Below are 25,811 nucleotides of genomic sequence, written 5' to 3'. Positions count from 1 at the left end.
AACATCGTGTTGATGGCGAAATTAGAAGGAAAACACATAACGCGATGGTGAATCGTTGTGTGTTGCACAAAGACTACTATTTGATACTAGTTGACACAAATTCCCAGCAGACAAATCAGCCCATTTCCAACAGAGATGGTTCCCTTGCTTCTCTTTTCATTTCAAATTGAACTGATGGCTAGTGCTGGTTATTTGTGGAGCCTGATTGATGGGAATTTTAACCTTGCAGTCGACACTCTAAACTATTAATAAAGTTGAAATGAGTCCAAATTTCACTGTTTTATATCCATTTTCTCACCATTTCACTTTTGTTTTTTTTTGTTTCAAGCTCTGTTGTCTACCTTTTGTCTACCCCCGCTCACTGCTGCGTGTGTCCCCTCCCTCCTCTACCACGGTTCTTGACCAATCATGTGCGGCTTTAACCGAAGACTGGGGGCGGGGAATAGAGGACAAAAAAAGGTCAGCTGCCATTTCCAGCTCCTCGTTCACTTCAGAAATCCAGCTCCAAGAACCGGCTCGTTAGCGAACCGCACATCACTCATTGTGGCGCTCCGTGTGTTTCCCGAAAAACAGTTTGTATGCCAAGATTATATTCTCGTGAATTTAACGTTCGTAAAGCGAAATGTTCGTTAGCTAAAGCGTTGGTAAGCCGAGGTATCACTGTATTGGCTAATATGCGGTGTGGATTGCACACAAACAACTCAGTCATGAAAAGCAAAACAAGATGCAGTATCATATTTTCAAAACAAGCGGACAGACAATTAATTTCAACTGGCAAAATATTTGTTTGAGAGAAACCACAAATAATGATGACAATCACTTGATATACGTCTGTGTAAGCTCTCAGTCGTACAGGAGTGATCCATCGATGAAAAGGTTTCTTCAGCCGTCATCTGTACTTCTTTCAAGGTGTCGGATGTTTCGATTCTTATCCAAGAGGCTTCGTCAGCGAACTATAATCTTTTGCTGGTAGTTTCGGCCCTATATATATATCCCTACTGACCAGACGTGGCGGTGCCAGACTCTGCTATCAGGTTGGGGGGAGCAGAGGACTAATCCCTGCGGCTCCACTGATTGCTTGTATTGTCCTGACTGACGACTGGCCTGATTGCCCAATTTGCCCTGGTATCACCTATTAAGATTCTTGGATAAGAAGCGAAACATCCGACACCTTCAAAGAAGTACAGATGACGGCTGAAGAAACCTTTTCATCAATCACTAAATATATAAAAAAATACTTTTGAAGCTGCATTTGTATTTCTCTGGACGGCTGGAGAATCGCAAGTGGACGGTTTGGAAGAAATGTAACGTGTACTGTACAAGACGCACACAGAGTGCAAGTGCTCAGGGCATCTGGGACCGGAGCTACACAAGGTGGGGATACTTGAGGCAGAATCTGTTGAATGCGTCATAGATGGCCTGCCTAAAAAAACAAAAACATGAAAAAAAACAAAAACCATGAAAAACAATGCAAAGTACAAGCAATGTACAGTGATACCTCGGCTTACGAACTTAATTGGTTGCCAGACAGAGTGTGTAAGGCGAAAAGTGTGTATCCCCAAAAATAATGTCCCATAGGAAACCATTAAAATGAGAATATTCCGTTCCCAGATCCCCATAAAACATACTTTTCTACCTTCTAATTTAATTTTCTAAGCCTTAAAACAACACAAAATAGACCTTATTTTATGTATAATAAATGTGCTATGGTATTATAATTAAAGAAATAAACTGTACTATATAATAAAGTGGTTTTATTGACCTTTGTGATGGTCGTTGATGGTTTGATGGAATGGAGTGGCCGCTTTCATCAGCATTAAAGACTTGATGAGGAACGTAGCCTTCTTCATTCACCATCTTGAGGAATGATCCATGTGGAGCCTGATTGATGGGATATTTTAACCTTGCAGTCTACACTCTGCCTTTGAAAGTTGAAACTAGTCTAAATTTCAGTGTTTTCTATCCATTAGCTTATTTTCTCTCTGTCGTCTGCCTGTCTCGTTAACGTTTAACGGCCTCACTCTCTCTCTGTCTCTAACCACCCACCCTCTCAGTGCTGCGTTCTTGACCAATCACGTGGCTTTAACCGAAGACTGGGGGCGGGGAATAGAGGACAAAAACAGTCAGCTGCCATTTTGTTGCTAGGAGAACGGGCTCGTTCGCGAACGACACCTCACTCATTGTGGCGCTCCGTGTGTATCCCGAAAAATAGTTTGTATGGCAAGGTAAAATTTTCATCAATTTAACGTTTGTAAACCGAAAAGTTCGTAAGCCAAGGGGTTCGTAAACCGAGTTATCACTGTACATTGTCCCCCCCCCGATCGTCCAAAAATTGCACATTTGTCTAAGTGGTGTTTACCTGAAAACATTCTGTTTGAACAGATAAGCACTGATATGTCCTCCATTCAGATAGCGGACTTCGCATCCAGGCCAGATCTCCTGCAGACTGAGGACCCCCGTCCGAGGGATGTAGGCGTCCTCTTTAGCCTGCACCACGATGATGAGACTGGTGTCCACGGGGACTAGGAGGGACACAAATGCAGGTAGGATTTTTTTTTTTCTGTGGAGACGCAAGATTGAAATGTTCTCCATCACAATTGATTGTGTACATTTCTGCAGCCCATGGAATCATTTTAGCAAATTCTCGCTAATATTTCTCTTAGGAAGGTGAAAAAAAAAATCATTGGTAGTAGTGATAGTAGTAGTCGTAGTAGTGGTGGTAGCAGTAGTGATGGTAGTGGTAGTAGTAGTAGTTGTAGTAGTGGTGGTGGTGGTGGTAGTAGTGGTTGTAGTGGTGGTCGTAACAGTAGGAGTTGTGGGGGTGGTAGTAGTAGTAATAGAAGTAGTGGTACTGGTGGGAATAGTAGTAGAAGTAGTAGTGTGGGTGGTGGTATTAGTGGTAGTGGTGGTTGAAGTAGTAGTCGTAGTAGTGGTAGTAGTGGTTGTGGTAGTAGTAGTAGTTGTTGTGGGGGTAGTAGTGGTGGTAGTTGTAGTAATAGTAGTAGTAGTCGTACAGGTGGTGGTAGTAGTAGTAGATGTAGTAGTGGTGGTAGTAGTAGTAGTAATAGTAGTTGTCATGATCTGGTTGGCGACCAACGGGGGGCGCTGTCGGCCCCTCCTGCACCTGCACAGGTGCTGGTCGTCCCGATCAGATTGGCGACCAGCGGGTAGCGACGTCAGCCCTGCCGGCAGCCTCGCAGGTGCTGGTCGTTATAATCAATGACACTTAAAAGGACACCTGGCACGATCATCCGGTGCCGATTCATTGTTTGTTTGCTGCTTGGTTGCAGCATGCATCGTGTACGTGTTTGTTTAACCTTGGCGGGCTTTTACTTTTGGTCTTCTTTTGCTACTTTGTATTTTTTCCGTTCAGATCATTTTGATGTTTTACATTTTGTTCCTGCTGACTTTACTTTAATACAATTTGTCAAACAACCTCCTGCTCCCTCCTGCTCCCTCCTGCCTGCTTTTTGGGATCCGAACCCGCCATCACCACCTCGCAAAACGTGACAGTAGTAGTAGTAGAAGTAGTCGTACAGGTGGTGGTAGTAGTAGTAGATGTAGTAGTAGTGGTGGTAGTAGTAGTAGTAGTAGAAGTAGTGGTACTGGTGGGAGTAGTAGTAGAAGTAGTAGTAATGTTGGTGGTGGTAGTAGTAGTAATAGTAGTAGTAGTAGTAGTAGTAGTAGTGGTGGGAGTAGTCGTAGAAGTAGTAGTAATGTTGGTGGTGGTGGTAGTAGAAGTAGTGGGACTGGTGGTAGTAGTAGTAGTAGTAATGTTGGTGGTGGTAGTAGTAGTAATAGTAGTAGTGGTAGTAGTAGTAGAAGTAGTGGTAGTGGTGGGAGTAGTAGTAATGTTGGTGGCGGTGGTAGTAGTAGTAGTAGAAGTAGTGGTGGGATTAGTAGAAGTAGTAGTGTTGTTGGTGGTGGTAGTCGTGGTGGTAGTAGTAGTAATATTGGTAGTTGTAATAGTAGTAGTAGTGGTAGTAGCAGTAGTGGTTGTAGTGGTGTGGTAGCAATGGTGGTTGTAGTAGTACTAATTGTTCAGTAGTAGTGGCGGCCTGGTAGTCGAGTGCTTAGCACGCTGACTTCACAGTGCAGAGGTCGTGAGTTCGAGTCCCACTCCCGCCTCCCTTGCTAATTCTCGCTAATATTTCTGTTAGGACGGTGAAAAAAAAATCATTGGCACCGCCCTAGCCACTCTCAAGGACTTGCACACTCCAAGAATCGAGACAAAGGTGCGAAAAATCCTACTAGACCCTCCGCACCCTGCCCACCACCTTTTCCAGCGACTCCTCCACACAACCGATCGATGCACAACAAATCCATCAGACATTTAAACAGCGTCTTCTTCTGTAGCCATTAACTCTCTAAAGAAGTAACCCAAACTGTTTCGTACCTCTTTGCATTTTTTTATGATGATACTAGTGCAGCGTGTTCTACCGGAGACAAATTCCTTATGTGTTCTACACACTTGGCCATTAAATATGATTCTGATTCATATTTAAGGACATGATTTGTTCAGGACTCACCGGAGAAGTTTGCCATGTGCGTACACTCGTCCATCACTCCCTTCATGAAGCTTATCGACTCGTTGTGTAAAGATGGCCGACACATTTTAGCCGAAACTGCCTTCTTCTTTCCAATCTGTGATTTGGTTGCTTTCAAGTCACTAAAAAAACAACAACAAAAACAAATACATAAATAAATAATAATAATAATAAGGTAATAATAATAAGATTTTAGAGAAGTCAGTAGGATAGACGTGGATTCCAGCTAATAGCTAGCTAGCTCGCTAGATAGATAGCAAAAAGATAGCTAGCCAGGAAGCCACCTAGCTAGTCAGGTAGCCAGTTAGATAGCTAGCTAGATAGCTAAATAGCCAGCTAGATAGCTAGCTGCATAGGCAGCTAATAACTAGCTAGCTCGATAGCAAATACATCGCTAGCCAGGAAGCCACCTAGATAGCTAACTAGGTAGCCAGCTAGATAGCAAGCTATATAGCTAAATAGCCAGCTAGACAGCTAGCTGGGTAGCCAGCTAATAGATACCTAATAGATGGCAACCTCGCTAGTTACTTAGCAGATAAATAGCCAGTAAGGAAGCGACGTAGATAGCTAGCTAGGTAGCCAGCTATATAGCTAAATAGCCAGCTAGATAGATAGCTAAATAGCCAGCTAGATAGATAGCTGGTAGCCAGCTAATAGATAGCTAGCTCGCTCATTAGACAGCAAACAGATAGCTAGCCAGGAGGCCACCTACATAGCTAGCCAGGTAGCCAGATAGATAACTAGCTAGATAGCTAATTAGCCAGCTAATAGATAGCTAGCTCGCTCATTAGACAGCAAACAGATAGCCTGCCAAGAAGCCACCTAGATAGCTAGCTAGATAGCTAAATAGCCAACTAGATAGCTAGCTGGGTAGCCAGCTAATAGATAACTAGCTCGCTAGTTAGATAGCTAATATATAGCTCGCTAGGAAGCCACCTAGATAGCTCGCCAGGTAGCCAGTTAGATAGCTAGCTAGATAGCTAAACAGCCAGCTAGATAGCTAGCCAATAGATAACTAATAGATAGCCAACTCGCTAGTTAAATAGCTAATAAATAGCTAGCCAGGAAGCCACCCAGATAGCTTGCTAGGTAGCCAGTTAGCTAGCTAGCTACATAGCTAAATAATCAGCGAGATAGCTAGCCAGCCACACCGCGCCAAGTATCATAAGTGTACCAGAGTACAAAATGGCTCCAAATGATCACCTTGGTAAAATGTCTAAACTTGTCTTGGTGCCGTGTGCCGACAATAACGCGTCAAAGGCGTCACGAGCCGTGTCGTCGCTGATCCACAGGTCAGGCCCAATTTCTGCCTTTCCTCCTGACCTGGAGTAGCAACCCACCGAGACGTTGTTTTCTCTCGGCGGGTCCAGCAGACCCTTGAAGGAACTTCCTCCATTTGCCGCGTGTTTGACAAGCTCCTGCGCCATCTTGAAGGAGTCGGCCTGATGGAGGGACGCACATCCAATTAGCTCACAGCATAATAATAAGACATGCCAATTATACAAACCCGGAACAACTCAAATCGATAGAAAGCTAAATAGCTAGCTAATAGCTAGCCAAGAGATAGCTAGCTAGCCAGATACCTAATAGACAGCAAATAGATAGCTAGCTGGGTATCCAGCTAGGTAGCCAGCTAGATAGCAAGCTGGGTGGCCAGCTGGGTAGCCAGCTAGGTAGCCAGCTAGATAGCAAGCTAGATTACCAGGTAGATAGCTAATAGGCAGCAAACAGATAGCTAGATAGGTAGCCAGCTACATAGCTAATAGATAGCTAGCTAGGCAGATAGCTAATAGACAGGAAATAGATAGCAAATAGCTAGATAGCTGGGTAGCCAGCTAGGTAGCCAGCTAGATAGCTAATAGGCAGCAAACAGATAGCTAATAGATAGCTAGCTAACCAGATAGCTAATAGACAGAAAATAGATAGCAAATAGATAGCTAGCTGGGTAGCCAGCTAGATAGCCAGCCAGATTACCCAGATTAGATACCAGATTAGCCAGATTATTAGGCAGCAAACAGATAGGCAGCAAACAGATAGCTTGCTAGGTAGCCAGTTAGGTATCCAGCTAGATAGCTAATAGATAGCTAGCTAGATAGCTAATAGACAGAAAATAGATAGCAAATAGATTGATACATGACAAAATAGTTAGCGTTGATTATTTTACTCCTTTTTTATTTATTTAATTTGATCAGAAATGCAAGGAAGCTTGTCTTGATTCATTGATTTTTTTGTAATAAAACATTTTGGGCTGCCGATTCTAAATCTGCCCTAGTTACTGTATAGACAGTGACATCTCATCTTACGAACTTGAAAGTGAAATTTGGACTAATTTCAACTTTGATAGTGTCGACTGCAAGGTTAAAATATCCCATCAATCAGGCTCCACAGTGCCTTATGATGGCGTATGCGTAAATAAGTCAAAAGAAAGAGGGTGAACAAACCCCGCAGTACTCCAACAGCTTCATGATCTCCTCTTCATACACCGAATTAATAGCATATTGCTTCTCCAGCTGGGACCAATTCACCGCTTTACTGAGCACACCCTGTGCGAGCATCAAACACACCAAAAAAAGAACTTTCAATAGTCTAAGAATCGATTTGATTGGTCTTCCCTGAGAGAGAATATCTAAAAAACTGTCATAGCCTGTGAGATTAATAAAGGTAAATTCAATCCAATCCAATACTGCTAGCTATCTGGCTAGCTAGCTATCGAGCTGCCTATCTATTACTTATATACAGTAGCTATCTAGCTGGCTAGCTAGCTAGATGACTAGCTAGCTAGCTGTCTATCTGGCTGGCTGTCTAGCTGGCTATCTATTAGCTGTATATTGGTTATCCATGAGCTAACTTAGCTATCTATTTGAGTTACTTCTGGTTTGAGTGAACAATGGCGCGTGTGGCTGCCGCTGCTCACCAAAAGCAAAACTTATCCTGAAACTGACTGAAAAGACTGAAAAGTGACCTTGAGAGTTTTGAAAGGAGCTTATAAATGATATGTATTGATTATTGTTATTATTATTATTATTATTATTATGTAAGCAAACATTTCAAGAGTGATATTCCTCATAGGCATCAGGGATGCATCTGGGAAATAAAAAACTAGCTAGCCAGCTAGTAGATAGCTAATAGCTAGCGAATAGATAGCAAATAGCTCGTGAATAGATAGCTAATACCGAGCGAATATTTGAAAAATGACATAAAAATCCATATTTTCTCATTAAAATACTTGATTGATTTTTGGAAGAATGTTTTTTTCTGACAATTAATTTTTCAGCGACATTAATTTTTTTTTAAAAAAGGTGCCACAGAATATGGCAAAATTGGAACCATTTTAGGAGATGCTGAAAATTTACATTTAAAATCCTTGTCACAAAAATGCTACAAAATGGTACCTCAAAACAAACAAAAAAGAAATAAAGAAAGTAAATAATTAATACATAGACAAATAAATAACATGAACAGCTATTAAAGGTTTTACGATGGCTGTCGTTTGACTTTGGGATGAATTAATACGCTGGCCATTATTTCCTATGGGAAGTTATGTTTTGGAATGAGAAAATTGGATTGGATTGGATTTGCCTTTATTAGTCTCACAGTGGAGAAATTTACATTGGCATTTGCAAAAAATTGCCAATCAGTTTGAATACATTCAAACGTATTGAACGGCCAAAATATCCAATGGCGACAAAATGCGTCGATTACCGTGGTGAAAACACTCGAGGCAGTGGACCACGACAGGCAGGGAATCAACGGGATGGGCTTCGGCCAATTCGTCACTGCTAAGGAGGACATCTTGAGAGAAACAAACAGAGCAAAGGCTTACAAACTTAAATGCTTCCCAGACAGAGTGTGTAAGGTGAAAAGTGTGTCTCCCAAAAAATTAATTTCCCACAGGAAACCATTAAAATGAGAATAATCCGTTCCCAGGTCGCCATAAAACATCATTTTCTACTTTCTAATTTAATTTTCTAAGCCTTAAAACTACACAAAATATAGCTTATTTTATGTAGAATAAATGTGCTCCGCTCCAGTGCCAGGGTTTTTGTCATTGTCACTGGAATTCCAGGTGCCACAGAATATTAAGTTTGAGGACTACATCAACATTCAATGCAGCATAAGAAACCTTACACTCTCTTCTTTTATCTGAAAAAAAAAGAGTTAATTCCTATGATGTATTCTATAATTTATCTAGCATTAACTCTTTTTCTGATGAAAAATATTTAATTCCTAAATACATGGGTCTGGAGTTATGTGAGCTTGAAATGAGGGTGGCTGTCCAAAATACAATGCAATATATTTTTGTTTATTTTTCAATCCCATTTTTTTTTTACTTTATGTTTCTTCCAGGTTGAGTGAACGCTGGCGCGTGTGGCTGCCACTGCTCACCTGCAGAGAAAATATCCTGTGATTGTTAAGTGACCTTAATATAAATAAATGTATAATGTATATAATATATAAATAAATGTATTGGTATTATTATTATTATTATATTTGATGATACGAGGTGGGTTGTGTGACTTAGCGTCCCAGTACCAGTATGCTAAGTCGACCATTGCTACCTGTGGCTAAGGCTGTTTCTGTGTTGTCTAAGCAACGGTCTGAGGCAATAGAAGAGGTTGAAAAACTTCTGTTGATTTGGATTCACGAGAAGCAACTAGCAGGGGACAGTGTGAGTGAGGGTATCGTCGAGAAAGCACAGCAACTTGAATCGGATATCATCAAGAGGCAACTACATCAACGACCATCACAAAGGAAAATAAAACGACTTTATTACACTGTACAGTTTATTTCTTTAATTACAATACAATAGCACATTTATTATATGTAAAATAAGGTATATTTTGTGTAGTCTTAAGGCTTATTTAGTAGAAAATTATGTTTTATGGGGACCTGGGAACGGATTATTCTCATTTTTAATGATTTCTTATGGGAAATAAATGTTTGGAAGACACACTTTTCGCCATGCGCACCAAATCCAGCAGACATTTAAACAGCTTCTTCCCCCAAGCCATTAACTCTTTGAACTCTTTCAACAGTAGCCAAAATGGAACTGTATAGTGCCACTTAGCAGTTTTTTTTTTGACGACGATACTAGTGCAGCGTGTTCTACCGGAAACAAATTCCTTGTGTGTTCTACATACTTGGCAATAAAGATGATTCTGATTCTGATTCTGATTCTTACACACATTTTCTGGGAACCAATGAAGTTGGTAAAATGAGGTATCACTGTACTGTATATGGAAAAAGTTTGAAAAGAGTGGAAAATGTGTATACCGTATTTCCAGTAATACTCAAATCATATTTTGCTTTGCATCCAAGGATGGTCAAACTCATAGTGTGACATATTTTCTGGTGTATAAGGCGCACTATATTTGGAAAACATATAGTCCAGTGCACCTTATACTGTATATGGAAAAAGTTTGAAAATACACCTTTGATTGGGGGTGCGCCTTATACACCGGAAAATACGGTAATTTTGCCGGCGCCAATGAAATGTTTGCGATTGCGATGACGGAATATGGGACGGTGTCGTCACGTACATATCCTCCCATGGAGATACCGGTCATTCCAACAGGCGAGTAGCCCTCGCTCTCCAACCAATGGAGAAGCACGGACGACTCCAAGATCAAAGCTCCACCCATCACAAACAGGTCCGACACATTCTTGAGACAGGATCGCCTAAAAGGGAAAAACAGATGTCGATATACAGTGATACCTTGGCTTACGAACTTAATTGGTTCCCAGACAGAGTGTGTAAGGCGAAAAGTGTGGATCCCAAACATTAATTTTCCATAGGAAACCATTAAAATGAGAATAATCCGTTCCCAGGTCCCCATAAAACATCATTTTCTACTTTTCTAAGCCTTAAAACTACACAAAATATACCTTCGTATACTGAGGTAAAATGTTCATCAATTTAACGTTCGCAAACCGAGAAGTTCGGAAGCCAAGGGGTTCGTAAACCGAGGAATCACTGTATATTCGACGGGACCCGCCGCATCCTGCCCACCACCTTTTCCAGCGACTCCCCTCAGGCAGGCGCTACTTATCCAAATCCAGCAGACATTTAAACAGCTTCTTTGATACTAGTGCAGCGTGTTCTACCGGAGATTAATTCCTTGTGTGTTCTGCTTACTTGGCCAATAAAGATGATTTTGATTTTGTTGCTTCATTCACATTCCATAGAATACCACGTTGAGACCAGTAGGGCCACATAAAACATATAATAAAGATTTTTTTTGTCGTTGATTTGCCTTTTAAAAGACTCCAATACAGCTGCAGCAAAATAAAAGAATGTGTGATCATTGAATATCAAACTGTCTGTACTGTGGTCACTAAATGCGTTTGGGTGGTTGTCTGTAAAGACATTTCAACTTACATCTGATCTTTTGGTTTACGATAGCCATGTGAAATAGGGAGTCAAGGGCTGATATTTTTGGGAAAAAGAAAGGCAAAGGGGCAAAAACACGTCAAACAGAAAGAATGCAAGCTGGAGGGTAACCCACGCAAGATGGAGGGCAACCCACGCAAGATGGAGGGCAACCCACGCAAGATGGAGGGCAACCCACCCAAGATGGAGGTCAACCCACCCAAAACAGTACAAACAAAATATGTGAAAATAAATAAATACATAAATACATGATACACTTCACAAAAATAGGGTCTTGATAGTAACCACACTTAAAGGACAACCGACACCATTTTTTTGGTTTCCGAACTGACATCAGAAAAACGTTTTATAGCATCTAAAATAGCCAAAACACGCAGGATGATATTTTTAGTCAAATGCAAAACACCAATAAAAATGACGAAAAGTGGCCAAAAACTACTTCAAAATGACCTCGGAGATGGCGACTTTCAGAAGGTCCCGCCCCCAGATCGTGATGTCACGCCAAGACGTCTTGCATTGCTGCAGAATCAAAACAATGGCTTCGGATTGGGAGAAGATGCTTTCTTGTTACTCATCCAGTTATGAATATGATTCAAATAGTTCTGAAGAGGAAAGCATACATGTTTGCAATCCATTAAAGAAGTCCTCCCGTATCAATTCGAGCCATCAATGACAGCAATGTAGCGCCCAGAAAATGCACAAGATGGCGCACAAGCTCTGTTGGAAATGGGCTGATTTGCCTGCTGGGAATTCGTGTCAACTAGTATCAAATAGCAGTCTTGGTGCAACACACAACGATTCACCATGGCGTTATTTATGTGTTTTCCTTCTAATTTCGCCATCAACAGGATGTTTTGAGACCAAACAAAGTACCCAAAATGCATTGTGTGTCGCTTTCTCGGTCAGGGGCGTTCCTTCAGTGACGTCACATACGGACTCGTCACCAACTCAAAAACTTACGGAATATTCAGTGCGAGTCTTAAAAGGTAAAATATAGCTTTAATATGCGGTGGAATCTTTGTCAAATACGCTCAGTCGAAGTCGTTTGAAGCCATTTTACAAATGATGGACGCAACTTGTGTGGAGGTGTCGGTTGTCCTTTAATACGTGACGTAACACCTTGCCAGGGTTGAAACCCAAAAGAGAAGGATATAATAAGGGTTTTCCAAAAGCAAAGAAGCCATTCCAGCTTCTTTGACCATCGGTCTGGCCATCAGGGTCCTTCGGCGCCAGAAAAACTACAACAAGATCAAATCATTTTAAGTGTATTGAACACAAAGTACAACAAAAGCTAAAAAAATAAAATCAAACATAAATAAATCCTACGTGATCTCCAGTGCCCGCCAAATGAATACACACGGGCCTGTTGCTCTGCCATCTTTTGGGAACTATCAACTGGAACCTGAAAAAAAGCAGTATGGACAAGTCAAGTGTCAGTGTTCAGGAACCTGGGTTTGTTTGATTGATTGATTGATTGATCGATAGACCGATGAACAGACCGATCAATAGACCGGGTCTAACTATCTAGTGATCTACCGATGTAGCTATGTACCTATGTCGCTATCTACCTACCTACCTATCTATGTAGCTAGCTATCAATTCAATCGTTGTATCTATCTATCTATCTATCTATCTATCTATCTATCTATCTATCTATCTATCTATCTATCTATCTATCTATCTATCTATCTATCTATCTATCTATCTATCTATCTATCTATCTATCTATCTATCGTATCTATCTATCTAGCTAGCTACCATATCTAACTATCTAGCTAGCTCTATCTATCTATCTATCTATCTATCTATCTATCTATCTATCTATCTATCTATCTATCTATCTATCTATCTATGTAGCTAGCTAGCTATCGATGTAGCTAGCTAGCTATTGTTGTATCTATCTATCTATCTATCTATCTATCTATCTATCTATCTATCTATCTATGTAGCTAGCTAGCTATCGATGTAGCTAGCTAGCTATTGTTGTAGCTATCTATCTATCTATCTATCTATCTATCTATCTATCTATCTATCTATCTATCTATCCATCTAGCTACCGTATCTATCTATCTAACTAGCTACCATATCTATCTATCTATCTACCGTATCTATCTATCTATCTATCTATCTATCTATCTATCTATCTATCTATCTATCTATCTATCTATCTATCTATCTATCTATCTATCTATCTACCGTATCTATCTATCTAACTAGCTACCATATCTATCTATCTATCTACCGTATCTATCTATCTATCTATCTATCTATCTATCTATCTATCTATCTATCTATCTATCTATCTATCTATCTATCTATCTATCTATCTATCTATCTATCGTATCTATCTATCTAGCTAGCTACCATATCTAACTATCTAGCTAGCTCTATCTATCTATCTATCTATCTATCTATCTATCTATCTATCTATCTATCTATCTATCTATCTATCTATCTATCTATCTATCTATGTAGCTAGCTAGCTATCGATGTAGCTAGCTAGCTATTGTTGTATCTATCTATCTATCTATCTATCTATCTATCTATCTATCTATGTAGCTAGCTAGCTATCGATGTAGCTAGCTAGCTATTGTTGTAGCTATCTATCTATCTATCTATCTATCTATCTATCTATCTATCTATCTATCTATCTATCTATCTATCTATCTATCTATCTATCTATCTATCTATCTATCTATCTATCTATCTATCTATCTATCTATCTATCTAGCTACCGTATCTATCTATCTAACTAGCTACCATATCTATCCATCTAGCTACCGTATCTATCTATCTAACTAGCTACCATATCTATCTATCTATCTACCGTATCTATCTATCTATCTATCTATCTATCTATCTATCTATCTATCTATCTATCTATCTATCTATCTATCTATCTAGCTAGCTAGCTATCGTTGTAGCTAGCTATCTATCTATCATTGTAGCTAGCTAGCTATCTAGATATCGTCGTACTTGCTAGCTATCTAACCATCGTTGTAGCTATCTATCAATCGTTGTCGCTAGCTAGCTATCTATCTCTATGTAGCGATCTGTCTGCCTGCCTACCTACCTTCCTACATTACATACCTACCTACCTACCTACCTACATACATACATACCTACATACATACATACATACACACACACACACACACACACACACACACAACTATATTGCGTGTGTTGTCAAGGTATCAGGTTGATGACCTTGCTTTCACCGCCTCCGTTGGGAGGATTCCAGGTACTAAATGCTCCAAAGGTGAAACAAAGACACCGTCATGGATGTAACAATCGGCGTGTGCCTCTGTCTGCCCAAAGATACAAAAGAAAAAAATAACCACATTTGCATCTCAAAACAAACCAACCAAAAATCCAAGTGAAACAAATATCACAAAAGATTTCAAAAGAAGATAAGATAGACTACCTTGTTTATATAAACGGGATAGTCCTTGGGCACCAGAGACTTACACCTTTCTCTGTCTCCTATAATCTTACGGAACTCAAATATTCTGCAGAGCACAAACACACATGTTCAACGTCAGGACAAATCCATCCATCGTGTGAGAGAAGTCATACGCAGGGCTCCGGACTGCTCCTGGCGCGCGTGGCTGCCACTGCTCACCCACAGAAACACGTATCCTGTGACTGTAAAGTGACCTTGAGAGGCGCTTAGAAATCAAATGGATTATTATTATTATTATTATTATTTGCCTATCCAGCTGTCTATATAGCTAGCTAGCTAGCTAGCTATTGGATTGGATTGGATTTGCCTTTATTAGTCTCACAGTAGAGAAATTTACATTTATATTTTATTTATATTTGCTATGTAGCTGGCTACCTAGCTAGCTATTTGCTATCTAGCCAGCTACCTGGCTGGCTATCTATTTGCTATCTTTCTAGCTGGCTATATATTAGCTATCTAGTTAGCTATTAGCTATCTTTCTGGCTCGCTATCTAGCTGGCTAGCTATTAGCTATATATTAGCTAGCTAGCTATCTATTTGAGTTACTTCCGGGTTGAGTGAACGCTGGCGCGTGTGGCTGCCGCTGCTCACCCATAGAAAAACTTATCCCGTGACGGTAAAGACACCTTGAGAGTTTTGAAAGGCGCTTATAAATGAAATATTATTATTATTATTAGTAGTAGTAGTAGTAGTAGTAGTAGTCGTAGTGTTATTAATATTATCATTATTATTATTATTGTTATTGTTATTAAGCAATTTGCTTGTAAAAAAGTACATTCAAATAAAAATGTTGGTGGAAATTTCAAAATGAAAGTAACTCAAATAGATAGAAAGCTAGCTACCTAGCTAATAGATACAGTAATAATAATAATACATTTCATTTATAAGCACCTTTCAAAACTCTCAAGCCCACCCTACAGTCACAGAATACAGTTGCTAATAAATAGCTACATAGCCAGCTAGATAGCTAAACAATAGCTAGCTAGTTAGCTAGCGAGCCAGCCAGACAGCTAATAGGTAGCAAATAGATAGTTCGGTAGCTACTTTACAGTCACAGGACTAGCTAATAGAGAGCTAGCCAGCTAGCTAGACTGCTGATAGATAAGATAGACTGCCAGCAAACTAGACCGCCAATGGCAAGCTAATAGATAACTAACAGATAGCAAATAGATAGCTAGGTACGTAGCTTGATAACTAGCTCGACTGTCATAATTTATGATAATAATAAAAATAGTCATAATATATATATATATATATATATATATATATATATATATATATACATATATATATATATATATATACACTGAACTATCGATGCGCCACTTGTGATTGAAAAATAAATTGAGATGGTTAGCGTGTGCCAAGGTTAACAAGGTTAGACAACGCCAAGCAACTAAAAGAGCACCGGCGTCATTTCCTTGACTACCTCTTGAGGTCTTCAGGCTTTCCCCAACCCCCAATGAAGAGTTTGCTGAGGAGGAGCCTTCTGTAAAATACATCCAGTCGACTCACACCCATGGACCAGCAACGGGCATCTGGACACAAAAAGACACCAAGTTGAAAACAAAGTCAAAAAAAGTAGGCTAGTATCCAGCTAGCTGGCTATCTATTAGATGTATGTTAGCTAGCTAGTTGGCTGACTATCTAGTTAGTTAAGAAATTAAATGTATTATTATTATTATTTTCACTTTTTTTTAACTTTATGTTACTTCCGGGTTGAGTGAACGCTGGCGCGAATGGCTGCCGCTGCTCACCCGCACAAAAAATATCCTGTTACTGTAAAGTGTCCTTGAGAGTTTTGAAAGGTGCTTATAAATGAAATGTATTATTATTATTATCTGTTTGCTATCTATTAGCTAGCTGGCTGGCTTTCTGTTAATAATAATAATAATAATAATAATAATAATAATAATAATAATAATAATAATAATAATAATAATAATAATAATAATAATAATAATACATTTCATTTCTAAGCGCCTTTCAAAACTCTCAAGGTCACTTTACAGTCACAGGATACGTTTTTCTGGGGGTGAGCAGCGGCAACCACACATGCAGGTGTTCACTGAACCCGGAAGTAACTCGGATAGAAACCTAGCTAGCTAATAGATAGCTAACAGATAGCTAGCTAGGCCTTCACTCAAACCGGAAGTAACTCAATTACAATACCATAGCACATTTATTATACATAAAATAAGGTATATTTTGTGTAGTTTTAAGGCTTATTTAGTCGAAAATTATATTTTATGGGGACCTGGGAACGGATTATTCTCATGTTAATGGTTTCTTGTGGGAAAATAATGTTTCGAATACACACTTTTCGCCTGAAACACACTTTCTGGGAACCAATAAAGTTCGTAAGCCAAGGTATCACTGTATTTTGGTAAAATCGCTTTATTGACAGTAAATGTTGGCAATAAATAGATTTGTTGTGATATCGTATAAATTATTTTAGTGCTACACATGTCATTCTTAAATTTTAGAATTCATGATGCAGTTGAATATTTTTTTGTTCTTTGATTGAACCAGACTATATACCAATAAATAAATTCATATTATTTTTTGAGGAAAAAAAGTTATTTTAGTTTCATTTTAGGTACGCTCTATAAAACGTAAGATGAGTCACCATTTTGTTTCAGGGCAGATGCCATTGTTTGTACAATTGCCAAACGCTTCGGCTTGACAGGTATGCAGCTAGTTATTTCGGGAGTCAATTTTGAGACTGTCTCTCTCTCACACAACGTCAAATATAACACAATCAATTAATATTGATTTATATAGCGCTTTAACAATAATCCAAGCTGTAACAAAGCGCTCGACAAAACAACATAAAGTAAAATAAGAAGCACAAAACATGCAATAACTTGGGGCAGTGATGACCTTCAGTCTGAATACGCGCTCAGCATAACTACCGTAACAATGCAAACATTGGCGCAACGACAATTTACGCTATCGACATTACTGTATTAGAGATCAATATAAAAACGAAAACGAATTGCGTAAACGCTTCAAAAAATATAATTAAACGTGTATGGTAACTAAATAAATATTATATGTGCATCTACAAGCAAACGCAACACAAGTTTGTGCTCCTAATGCAAGCACGTTCGTTGAGCAGCTAACTTTCGTGCCCGTGTTGCCGTTTCCTGCATGAACAGAAGAACTTTCACATCATTTTCGCAAAACTCGTTTTCCAAAGTTTTATCTTGCGCCGATAGTAGCTTAGCTTGCTCATTCATTCTGAAAGCGTTTCAGTCGCTCGACATTTGGGTCGGGTGTGAGTAATTTGCCACGCAAATATGCAGCCATATTTGTGATTTAAAAAAAATGATACTTGACATTACCGCACTCTGTACGAACGTCGTTGGATGTGCCGTGAAGTTATTGGAAGCAAGCTATTGTATTGACATTTTTTTGCAGTCAGTAACCCTCCAGAATGGATGTCCTAACCATGCACATGTTTTAATAGATGTGCTATTTGTCTCTGGGCACCACGTCAAACTCGCCGCCATATTCGGTGTGTCACAGTACTGATTGGGACTCCGGCAGTTGCGTTCGAGAGACATGGGAAATCGGATATATCAACTCGCGGATATCCCTAATTCTTGTACAGTGTTGTACATTTGTAACTGCAAAATGTAATTGTTAAATAGCATGGGGAAATATGTGAATACATAAAGTGAGGTTCATTAATCATGATTAATGCCAATCATAACTTGTCTTAAAATAACTTATTGTAAACAATAATGGAGTTAATCTACAATGACTATAATGAGTGAACGCTGGCTTCGTGTGGCTGCCGCTGCTCACCCACAGAAAAACTTATCCTGTGACTGTAAAGTGACCTTGAGAGTTTTGAAAGGCGCTTAGAAATTAAATGTATTATTATTATTATATAAATGTTTGTCTGTCTGGATGGCTATCTAGCTAGCTATCTGTTGGCTGTCTGGCAAGCTGGATAGCTATCTAGCTATTAGCTAGCTGGCTCATTTTCTATCGGAGTTATTCCGGGTAGAGTGAACGCTGAACGCCTAGCTATCTAGCTATTCGCTATTTATTATCAAATAGCTATCTGTTGTCTGAATGGCTATGTAGCTAGCTATCTATGGTCTGTCTGGCTCGCTGGATAGCTATCTAGCTGGCTATCTTTTAGCTTTCTATCTAATTTGAGTTACTTGCGGGTTGAGTGAACGCTGGCGCGTGTGGCTGCCACTGCTCACCCACCAAAAAAATTATCCTGTGACTGTAAAGTGACCTTGAGAGTTTTGAATGGCGCTTATAAATGAAATGTATTATTATATATATGTTCTTTTTGTATGAATAAGATCATTTTTGTACACGTGTCAGTTTTTATAACATCAATGTTGCATAAAAGAGGCGTTCAATGACGTATATGATGCATTGACCTACTGTGTTTCTGCTCATTTCATTGCTTTTTTTCAAAGTGTGTCAATTGAATTTAATGTAATAGTAATTCAACTAAATAAAAAACAAAATAATGTTCATGTTTTGAACACATTTCTCGACCACAGGTATTCTGGAGTTTGTCCCCACACAATCCTATTGTTTCAATTAGTTTACATGAGCCTTTATTTGTCATTTCACAACAGCAAAAACAAAATACAGGAGCTGCTGCAAAGGCAGCCACTCTCGCAGCGCCATTTTGAAGTCAAAAGAACAAAAAATAACAAATACATCATGTGACACAACACAAAGACAGTCTTCAAAAATCATCAAAATAGTAAATAATCAACGTTCTGGTGAGCTAGCTATCTAGATAGATAGCTATCCATTAGCTAGCTAGCTATTTGAGTCAGGAAACATATTAGCTATCTATCTATTAGCTATATATTAGCTAGCTAGCTTGCTATTTGAGTTACTTCCGGGTTGAGTGAACGCTGGCGTATGTGGCTGCCGCTGCTCACCCATAGAAAAACTTATCTGGTGACTATAAAGTGACCTTGAGAGTTTTGAAAGGCGCTTATAAATGAAATGTATTATTATTATTCTATCGTAAGCACTTTTTGCATCCTCTTTGTTGCATGAAACAGTTCTAGATGAAAGACAGGATGAAACTGTCCTTTCCACCAGTGGATCAGGGACGTCATGGTGAAATGTGCACATCTGCTACAAGCTAAATGTTGAAAGCAAACACCAAGCTGTAGCATTCATTGACGAAAAGAGACTGTCTCACATATCCTATCCCACGTACAGTATTGTAAATCCACTTCAATTCCAAGCCGCAGCCTTTTCTCTGTTGCACTGATGGGTTTGATCTTTATGGCAGGACGATTGCATGCATTCAACAAAATCTGAATCCAGTCCGTGATGACAAAAAGACAAACAACATTTAAGGTATAGGGTGATACCTCAGTTTACGAACCGCTTGGCTTACGAACTTTTCGGTTTCCGAACGTTAAATTTATGAAAATTTCAATTTGGCATACAAACTATTTGGCAGCTGACTTGTTTTTATCCTCTATTCCCCGCCCCCGTCTACGGTTAAAGCCACGTGATCGGTCAAGAACGCAGCAGTGGGGAGGGGGGGCTTAGATTTGTTTCAACTTTGATAGTTCAAAGGCAGAGTGTAGATTGAGAGTGTAGATTGCAAGGTTAAAATATCAGCTAAACAGAACACAATTGATGAGGAACTAGGTAAAATTATCACAGAGAAGGGATCATTCTTCAAGATGGTGAAAGAAGAAGGCTACGTTCCTCATCATGTGTTTCATTCTGATGAACTCCATTCCATCAAGCTATCAACGACCATCACAAAGGTCAATAAAATGACTTTATTATATAGTACAGTTTATTTCTTGAATTATAATACCATAGCACGTTTATTATACATAAAATAAGGTATATTTTGTGACGTTTTAAGGCTTATTTAGTAGAAAAATGATGTTTTATGGGGACCTGGGAACAGATTATACTCATTTTAATGGTTTCCTATGGGAAATAAATTTTTGCGATGCACATTTTTCGCCTTACACACTCTGTCTGGGAACCAATTAAGTTCGTAAGCCAAGTTATGACTGTACCAATAATTTAACATTTTTTAACTAAAAACTGGAACTCGTAACATGAATAAATCAACAGCACTTCGACCAATCAGGTCAAGAAACAAGGTGCACAAAAGGTTTTGATGAGCTATAAATAGCCACAGGTGGCGCACGTCATCTGTCAATCATCATTCCATCATTATTTCACGACATTTTTGATGTAGTTTGTCTGTCGCCGCTCCAGACGGACTAAAATAACCACCAAACAATGTCTGACATACGTCTGTGTAAGCTCTCAGGAGTGATCCATCGATGAAAAGGTTTCTTCAGCAGTCATCTGTACAAATTTGAAGGTGTCGGACGTTTCGCTTCTTATCCAAGAGGCTTCGTCAGCGAACTAAAATCTTTTGCTGGTAGTTTTGTCCCTATATATATATCCCTACTGACCAGACTCTGCTATGATTGGTCCCTGCTCTCAGGTTGGGGGGAGAAGAGGACTCCTCCCTACAGCTACACTAATTACTTCTATTGTCCTGCCTGAGTATGGGTACTACGACTGGCCTGATAACCCCATTTGCTCTGTTATCATCTCATCTGCATAACTAAGCCTATGTTGCCTAAGAAGTCAGTTGTAGGAATGATCCAAATTGAACCGAAACTACCAGCAATTTTTTTTAGTTTGCTGACGAAGCCTCTTGGATAAGAAGCGAAACGTCCAAGAGCTTCAAAGAAGTACAGCTGACGCCTGAAGAAACCTTCTCATCGATGTCTGACGTAGCTTGCTCTTTTAAAAAAAACTGTTTTTGGAAGAGTTTCTGACCGGCATGTTTTTGGGCAACCGCACCAAACTACCCCATGTTTTTCCGGTTACCATAACCTCTGCGATGATCGTCCTTCCAGTCGTCCCATTTCCTGGCTTTCGTCAAAGAGTCTTGGTCATCGTTTTCAGCCCGTTTCTCCTTTTCTTCCTCTTCCTGCTCCTTGGCGTCGGTGTCTTCCTCCACCGCCACCCTTCTGGGGACACCCTGATCGGGCAAGACGCCGTGTTTCTTGTGCTGGTCGTACCAGTCGTCCACCGTCATGGTGGGAAGGCTCGGATAGCCGGCTCCAAACACCTGAGACTGAAAAAAAAGGGAGAGAACAGTGATACCTTAGCTTACGAACGCTTTAGCTCACCAACATTAAATTTGCGAGCATATAGTCTCGGCTAACGAACTACTTTTTGGCGGCCGATCCAAACCGCACGGCGCCACGGTGGCTGGCGGATGAACACCAAATGCGAAAAAGAAAATATCCTTAAAATAGTGTCTTCAAAACCAAAATGGTGTCTTTTGGACACTATTAGCTATCTAGCTACCTAGCTACCTATTAGCTGTCTATCTAGCTATTAGCTGTCTATCTCGCTATCTATTAACTAGCTATTATGGCTCGCTTTCTATCTATTTGAGTTATTCGAGTTATAATACATTTCATTTCTAAGCGCCTTTCAAAACTCTCAAGGTCACTTTACAGTCACAGGATACAGTCGCTAATAGATAGCTACCTAGCCAGCTAGATAGCTAACTGACAGCTAGTGAGCCAGCTTGACAGTTAATAGATAGCTAATAGATAGCAAATAGATGGTTATGTAGCTAGATAGCTAATAGATACAGTAATAATAATAATAATAATAATAATAATAATAATAATACATTTCATTTGTAAGCACCTTTCAAAACTCTCAAGGTCACTTTACAGTCACAGGATATAGTCACTAATAGATAGCTACATAGCCAGCTAGATAGCTGACTGATAGCTAGCTAGCTAGACAGCTAATAGATAGCAAATAGATAGTTAGGTAGCTAGCTAGCTAATAGATACAGTAATAATAATAAATTTCATTTATAAGCACCTTTCAAAACTCTCAAGGTCACTTATTATTATGTATTGTATTTTGTACACCAGCCCCCATTTCATGCTCAGATAACTCCACATCCATATAACTTAGGAATTACCACTTTTTTCCCCAATAGAAAAGGAGTAATTTAAAAGTAATTTACATTTCTATCTAATTATGTTATTGGCTCATGGTGCTAACAATTAGCTATCTAGCTTTATCCTGTGACTGTAAAGTGACCTTGAGAGTTTTGAAAGGCCGCTTAGAAATGAAATATATTATTATTATTGTTGTTGTTATTATTATTATTATTATTATTATTATTATTATTATTATTATTATTGACAACAACCATCACAAAGGTAAATAAAACGACTTTATTATACAGTACAGTTTATTTCTTTAACTAGAATAAAATAGCACATTTCTTATACATAAAATAAGGTATATTTTGTGTAGTTTTAAGGCTTATTTCATAGGAAAATTATGCTTTATGGGGACCGGGGAACGGATTATTCTCATTTTAATGGTTTCCTATGGGAAATTAATGTTTGGAAGACACACTTTTTGCCTTACGCACACTTTGTGGGTACCAATTAAGGTGGTAAGCCGAGGTATCACCGTATCCAGGCTTTTCTCATACCTGCAGAGCATCCTTGGTGAGGATAAACGGCTTCATGGGTGGCCTGCTGGGTCTGGCAGGCTGTGCGGTATCAAGCTGCATCTGATCCATACTCTTGAGGATTTCCATCTCCTGGTCGATGCTCTGGACTTCATCCAGGCATAGAAGGACCCATTTGCGAACATGGAGCAAGTAAAAATCACGAGTGCTTTCATCATCGGCCATTCCGCTCTCCACACATCTGCGCACATCGCACAGTTTGGCCTCCAGCTCCTTCTTTTGAGTGTAACGCTCAATTTTGGCTTGTCTTTGTACCGCCATGGCAACCAAGTTGGATGTACTTGGCATCACCTGAGGAATACATAGTGCAAAGTTCAAGATATAGGTCAAGGCCTTCTCTGCTGGCCTAAAAATATCTGAATCACGGACAAATGTGAATTACATTTTATATCAGTTTTCGTATTTATTCTATTTGCTATCTATTAGCTGGCTGGATAACTATCTAGCTAGCTAATAGCTATCTCTGGCAAGTTAGCTATTACATTATATTATATTAGCTACAGTAAAGTCTCGTTATATCGATATCGGATATATCGATAGTCCCGGTTATATCGATATTTTTTCGGACTCCCTTCAATATCGATATAACGAGACTTTACTGTATATAATATAAATGAGTGTCGTTCGCGAACGAACCCGTTCTACTAACAACAAAATGGCAGCCGACTGTTTTTGTCCGCTATTACCCGCTCCCAGTCATTGGTTAAAGCCATGTGATTGGTCAAGAACGCAGCAGTTGGGGGGGGGGGGGGGTTAATCATTAAAGAGACAAGCAGACGACAGAGAGAGTGAGGCAAAAGGATAGAAAACAGTGAAATATGGACTCGTTTCAACTTTGCTAGTTCAAAGGTAGAGTGTAGACTGCAAGGTTAAAATTCCCATCAATCAGGCTCCGCAAATAACCCGCACACGCCATCTGTACACTTGATGCAAAAAGCTATCAAACCAGCTAAACGGAACACAATTGATGAAGAACAAGATAAAATTATCGCGGAGAAAGCACCTACAAGGGATTATTTCTCAAGATGGTGAAAGAAGGCTACGTTCCTCATCAAGTGTTTAATGCTGATGAAACCGGCCTCTCCATTGCATCAAGCCAGCAACGACCATCACAAAGGTCAATAAAATGACTTTATTATACAGTACAGTTTATTTCTTTAATTATAATACCATAGCACATTTATTAAACATAAAATAAGGTATATTTTGTGTAGTTTTAAGGCTTAGGAAAGTAGAAAATGATGTTTTATGGGGTCCTGGGATGGGATTATTCTCATTTTAATCCTTTCCAATGGGAAATTAATGTTTGGGATACACACTTTTCGCCTTATACATTCTGTCTGGGAAGCAATTAAGTTCGTAAGTCAAGGTATCATTAATTTAATTCCCTACATGTTCAATTTGACACTTACCGTGCAGGCGGAGGAGGAATTCTCGGCTGTTTCGTCAGGAACTGCGTTGTCAGCCGTGGACTGAGGCAGATGAAACTGAGATACGTTATAGTCTTGACATCTCTTCAAGAAATCCAAAAAGTAAGCCCGAGCAGTTTGGACGATCTCTAGTCGTTTGTCTCGACCTGTCACCTTCATCGTCAAGGCTCCTAAGAGTGCGGGACACAGCAGATATTTGAGGTCCGCCGTCGCAATCTCCTCCAACTCTTCATTGGGACTAAACAAGTCGATCTGGGCAGCCATTCGGGATGTTTCTTCGAGCATGTTAATTGCACGTTTAACTCGGACCTGAACGTCATTTGAAGCAAGAGCATCGTTTGTATTGTCTACCTCGTCAAATATCTTCCAGGCGCGGTCAAATAAATCGGATAATTTGGGAGCTTCGCCATTTGAATACGAGTTCTGTCTTTCGTTGTCGTTTGTTTCGCACTCCGCCATGTTAGTCCTGTTTCCGGAAACTTTCTTCTTCGTTTATATTTGTTGTAGCATTCCCCTGTACATGACTGCCATCTATTGGTGTAAAATGTAAAGCTCAGACGAATTCTGTGACTGCACTCGACCGTTTTCGACATAACTGTGACATTTTCGGAACATTAAATGCGACATTTCGCAGCAGTAGTTTCAATGAACGGCTTTGTCACGAAACATTGTCTTATTCGTGTTGATTTCTTTTGTCGTCCAAAGGTGACAAGAAAGATTTTCCTCGCAAATTAAAGGACAACCGACACCATTTTTTTGTTTCCTAACTGACATCAGAAAAACGTTTTATAGCATCTAGAATACCCAAAACACGCAGGTTGATATTTTACTCAAATGCAAAACACCAATAAACATGACTGAAAGTGTCCCAAAACGACTTCAAAATGAAACCGGAATTGGCCAGTTTCAGAAGGTCCCGCCCCCTTTTTAGTGACGTCACGCCAAAACGTCTTGCCTTGCTCTAGAATCAAAACAATGGCTTCAGATTGGGAGAAGATGCTTTCTTGTTCTCATCCAGTTATGAATATGATTCAAATAGTTCTGAAGAGGAAAGCATAAATGTTTGCAATCGATTAAAGTCGTCCTCCCATATCAATTAGAGCCGTCAAGGACAGCATGTAGTGTCCCAGAAAATGCACAAGATGACGCCCAAGGTCCGTTGGAAATGGGCTGATTTGTCTGCTGGGAATTTGTGTCAACTAGTATCAAATAGTAGTCTTGGTGCAAGACACAATGATTCACCATTGCGTTATTTATGTGTTTTCCTTCTAATTTCGTCATCAACACGAAGTTTTCAGACCAAACAAAGTACCCAAAATGCATTGTGTGTCGCGTTCTCGGTCAGGGGCGTTCCTGACTTGACATCACGTCAGGAATCGTCATCAACTCAAAAACAAGACTTCCTGAATAGTCA

The 25,811-nt window shown here is 39.5% G+C and overlaps 2 protein-coding genes across 2 annotated transcripts; both read right to left on the bottom strand.

Moving 5' to 3' along the window:
- Positions 1-720: 720 nt before the first annotated feature.
- abhd18 (abhydrolase domain containing 18) lies at positions 721-17,776 on the bottom strand. The gene is made up of 14 exons (XM_088991190.1): positions 17,752-17,776; positions 15,834-15,942; positions 14,366-14,450; positions 14,149-14,249; positions 12,265-12,340; positions 12,092-12,176; positions 10,927-10,954; positions 10,088-10,226; positions 8,250-8,339; positions 6,989-7,090; positions 5,751-5,989; positions 4,530-4,669; positions 2,360-2,522; positions 721-1,423 (listed from the first exon to the last, which is right to left on the bottom strand). The coding sequence occupies exons 2-14, from the start codon at positions 15,923-15,925 to the stop codon at positions 1,366-1,368; spliced, it is 1,398 nt and encodes a 465-aa protein (XP_088847316.1). The 5' UTR covers positions 15,926-15,942; positions 17,752-17,776; the 3' UTR covers positions 721-1,365.
- A 1,197-nt stretch (positions 17,777-18,973) lies between these two features.
- On the bottom strand, positions 18,974-24,885 carry igbp1 (immunoglobulin (CD79A) binding protein 1). The gene is made up of 3 exons (XM_088991189.1): positions 24,380-24,885; positions 22,929-23,258; positions 18,974-21,530 (listed from the first exon to the last, which is right to left on the bottom strand). The coding sequence occupies exons 1-3, from the start codon at positions 24,854-24,856 to the stop codon at positions 21,258-21,260; spliced, it is 1,080 nt and encodes a 359-aa protein (XP_088847315.1). The 5' UTR covers positions 24,857-24,885; the 3' UTR covers positions 18,974-21,257.
- Between the last annotated feature and the right edge of the window lie 926 nt (positions 24,886-25,811).

The sequence above is a fragment of the Hippocampus bargibanti genome, linkage group LG02, assembly GCF_051943395.1.
Source record: "Hippocampus bargibanti isolate YZ-2025 linkage group LG02, ASM5194339v1, whole genome shotgun sequence".
NCBI classification, from domain to species: Eukaryota; Metazoa; Chordata; class Actinopteri; order Syngnathiformes; family Syngnathidae; genus Hippocampus; species Hippocampus bargibanti.
Note: the sequence above shows the minus strand (reverse complement) of the source record. Positions and strands in the feature narration are given on the sequence as shown.

Coding starts and splice junctions, on each gene's coding strand:
- igbp1 (XM_088991189.1), bottom strand. CDS start 24,856: ATGGCGGAGTGCGAAACAAACGACAACGAAAGACAGAACTCGTATTCA. Junction 23,259..24,379: donor ATTCCTCCTCCGCCTGCACG/GTAAGTGTCAAA, acceptor TGTATTCCTCAG/GTGATGCCAAGTACATCCAA. Junction 21,531..22,928: donor TCACCAAGGATGCTCTGCAG/GTATGAGAAAAG, acceptor CTTTTTTTTCAG/TCTCAGGTGTTTGGAGCCGG.
- abhd18 (XM_088991190.1), bottom strand. CDS start 15,925: ATGGGTGTGAGTCGACTGGATGTATTTTACAGAAGGCTCCTCCTCAGC. Junction 10,955..12,091: donor GCTTTTGGAAAACCCTTATT/ATATCCTTCTCT, acceptor TCCCTATTTCAC/ATGGCTATCGTAAACCAAAA. Junction 7,091..8,249: donor CCTCGAGTGTTTTCACCACG/GTAATCGACGCA, acceptor ATGCTCGCACAG/GGTGTGCTCAGTAAAGCGGT.